Below are 2,288 nucleotides of genomic sequence, written 5' to 3' on the forward strand. Positions count from 1 at the left end.
ACCCCTTTCGGTCTGCGGACCGGAATTGTGACATGGTCCGGACTCGTGGACGCTGAGGATGTCCTGCCACGACTCGGTACTCTCACCAGGAGAACGTCAAGCCTGCGTCGCGGGGCAGTTTTCTCTCCAGGGGCAAAACAATATTGTTACGTCTCAAGCGCCACCTCCAGTCAGACCATGGGGGAGGGGGGGGAGGCGGGGAATGTGTTTCGGGAGGAAGTGAGGAGGCAGGAGTTGGCGAGGGGGAGGGTGTGAGGCTTGGTTAAGTGCTGCTGTCGTCATGGAGGGGATGATGGTGATAGAGATTGGATGGTATGGGGTGGTTGGCGGATGTTTACTCGCGGTTGAAAAGGGGGCGTTTGGGTGGGAGTTTGGAAGAGGGTGGGTTGGTGGCTAGGTAGGGTATAAGTCAAAGGTTGGCTGGTTGATTAGGGTTGACGGATTCATGTTTGTTTTGGTTTGTAATATCCTGTCGAGGTACTCTGAAATTAATCTATGTGAGTCAACTACAGCTGTTGGGATAGAACGAGTGAAGCGGCTAGGTGACTCTATTCGTATTTCCCATAAAAAAACAAGCAGTGTAGTCTGTTCAGCCACAAAGCGCCCACAAAGGGCTCGTGACCTGGTCACTTCCTAGCACAATAATACACATCGGTAAGTCCAATGTACAAAACCCATCGTCTTTATAAATATGAATACTTGTCATCGACGAGCCGTTACCCTTCTCCGTTCCCAACTCTCGACCAACAAATCATTAAGTCGAACTCAAGTGCGACAACTCCTTTTATATACTCATCCATTCAATATGTCTTCCACCATGAGCCGCCGCTGCGTTAGCTGTAACCGGACCCGCTCCGAGCGGTCCTTCTCGCCTAGTCAGTGGGCCGCTGGGGAGGGCAACTCGCGATGCGCTGCCTGCGTCAACATCTACGGCTCGCCCTTTCTCTCTGCGCCCGAAGACGCTCACTACAACCATTCCAGTGGTGGGTCGGTTAGCTATCGCCAGTTGGAAGCCCCTTTCGCTTCCACCAAGTATCGTTGGCTTGCGAGGGGGGGCTACACTAGTGGTCCGCGCCGGGGCGAGGTTTGTGTTGTGAAGTGGTTCAAGTCCACAGCCACCAGGTTGGAAGAGGACTACTTCACTTACGACACGAAGGCCGTCGACAAAGCCACCGAAATCGTGGCTCATTTTAACCGACTAAGGATGGTGGATAAACGCATCGAGGTTAATGTCCCTGCTGCGTGGAAATTCAACGACGGCGATGACAACTGGGGCGGCCGGAGGGCCCTGTGCGAGCCCTACATCCCAAATTATGAAAAGTTCAACAGCAACACGGGCTGGAAAAACAATTACTGGGGCGACGGTACCAACCCGTGGCGATTGATTATGCAGGCACTCAGCCGTAAGTACATAGAACCCTCGCCCCATCTTCTCTCGTCTGCGCCTCCCTCTAACATGTTTGACTAGACTTCAGCTACCACATCACCCAAGGGGAATACCTTCTCTGCGACCTCCAGGGCGGTGTCTACGGGAATAAGGTCGTCCTTTCTAACCCCGTGATCCTCTCCCTGACCCGGGAGTATGGTGTTACCGACCTGGGCGTGAATGGCATCAACAACTTCTTCCACCAGCATATATGCAACCAATACTGCCGCTCCGAATGGGTCCGGCCTGCCGAGCCGGAGCCCTACTTCAATCCTTCGCCGGACACGACTATGGTCAGCCTTGATCTGCCAGATGCGGAACCTAAGCCTGCAGGCACTCCCAGCCCAGTGGTTGAAGGGGACGCATAATTCGAACCTCTCAGCGGTTAAGAGAGACACCAATTGAAAATAGATCACTCACCAGGGGTGATCAATTTTCAGTACTTGTTTAGATAGACCGAGTGATAAGGATGTTCTCGGCTACAATATTCATATGTTCTCCATCCTCTGGCCAAATGTAATGTGATTTTGTGATAATGACGGTGTCTGTCTTGCGGCCCTGAGGCAACATATATACCTGCGCCGTGGGGATCTTCCGGCGCACTGTAACGAGCGACACAAGGTAAGGGAACCCGACAGACAAGGAAAGCTAACCCTGATACCCAACCTACTACAACTTGCTGTCCTTCCAAACCGGCTTCCTCTTCTCCACGAAGCTCCTCACCCCCTCCTTCATATTCTCGCCACCATCCATCCTCCCATACATCCCCCTCTCGAGCACCTCCGTGCCCACCTGCGGCCCCAACGGCTCCCACCCCAACCTCAACCCCTTCCCTCGACGTGATCACAGCATCGGGCGAATT

At 53.5% G+C, this 2,288-nt stretch overlaps 1 protein-coding gene across 1 annotated transcript; it reads left to right on the forward strand.

The window, feature by feature from the left end:
• Positions 1 to 805: 805 nt before the first annotated feature.
• CHGG_04354 (uncharacterized protein) lies at positions 806 to 1,794 on the forward strand (the record flags this gene model as incomplete). Its single annotated transcript, XM_001223567.1, has 2 exons — positions 806 to 1,403; positions 1,469 to 1,794. The coding sequence occupies 2 exons, from the start codon at positions 806 to 808 to the stop codon at positions 1,792 to 1,794; spliced, it is 924 nt and encodes a 307-aa protein (XP_001223568.1).
• Positions 1,795 to 2,288: the final 494 nt, after the last annotated feature.

Source organism: Chaetomium globosum, genomic scaffold (assembly GCF_000143365.1).
Source record: "Chaetomium globosum CBS 148.51 scaffold_4 genomic scaffold, whole genome shotgun sequence".
NCBI classification, from domain to species: domain Eukaryota; kingdom Fungi; phylum Ascomycota; class Sordariomycetes; order Sordariales; family Chaetomiaceae; genus Chaetomium; species Chaetomium globosum.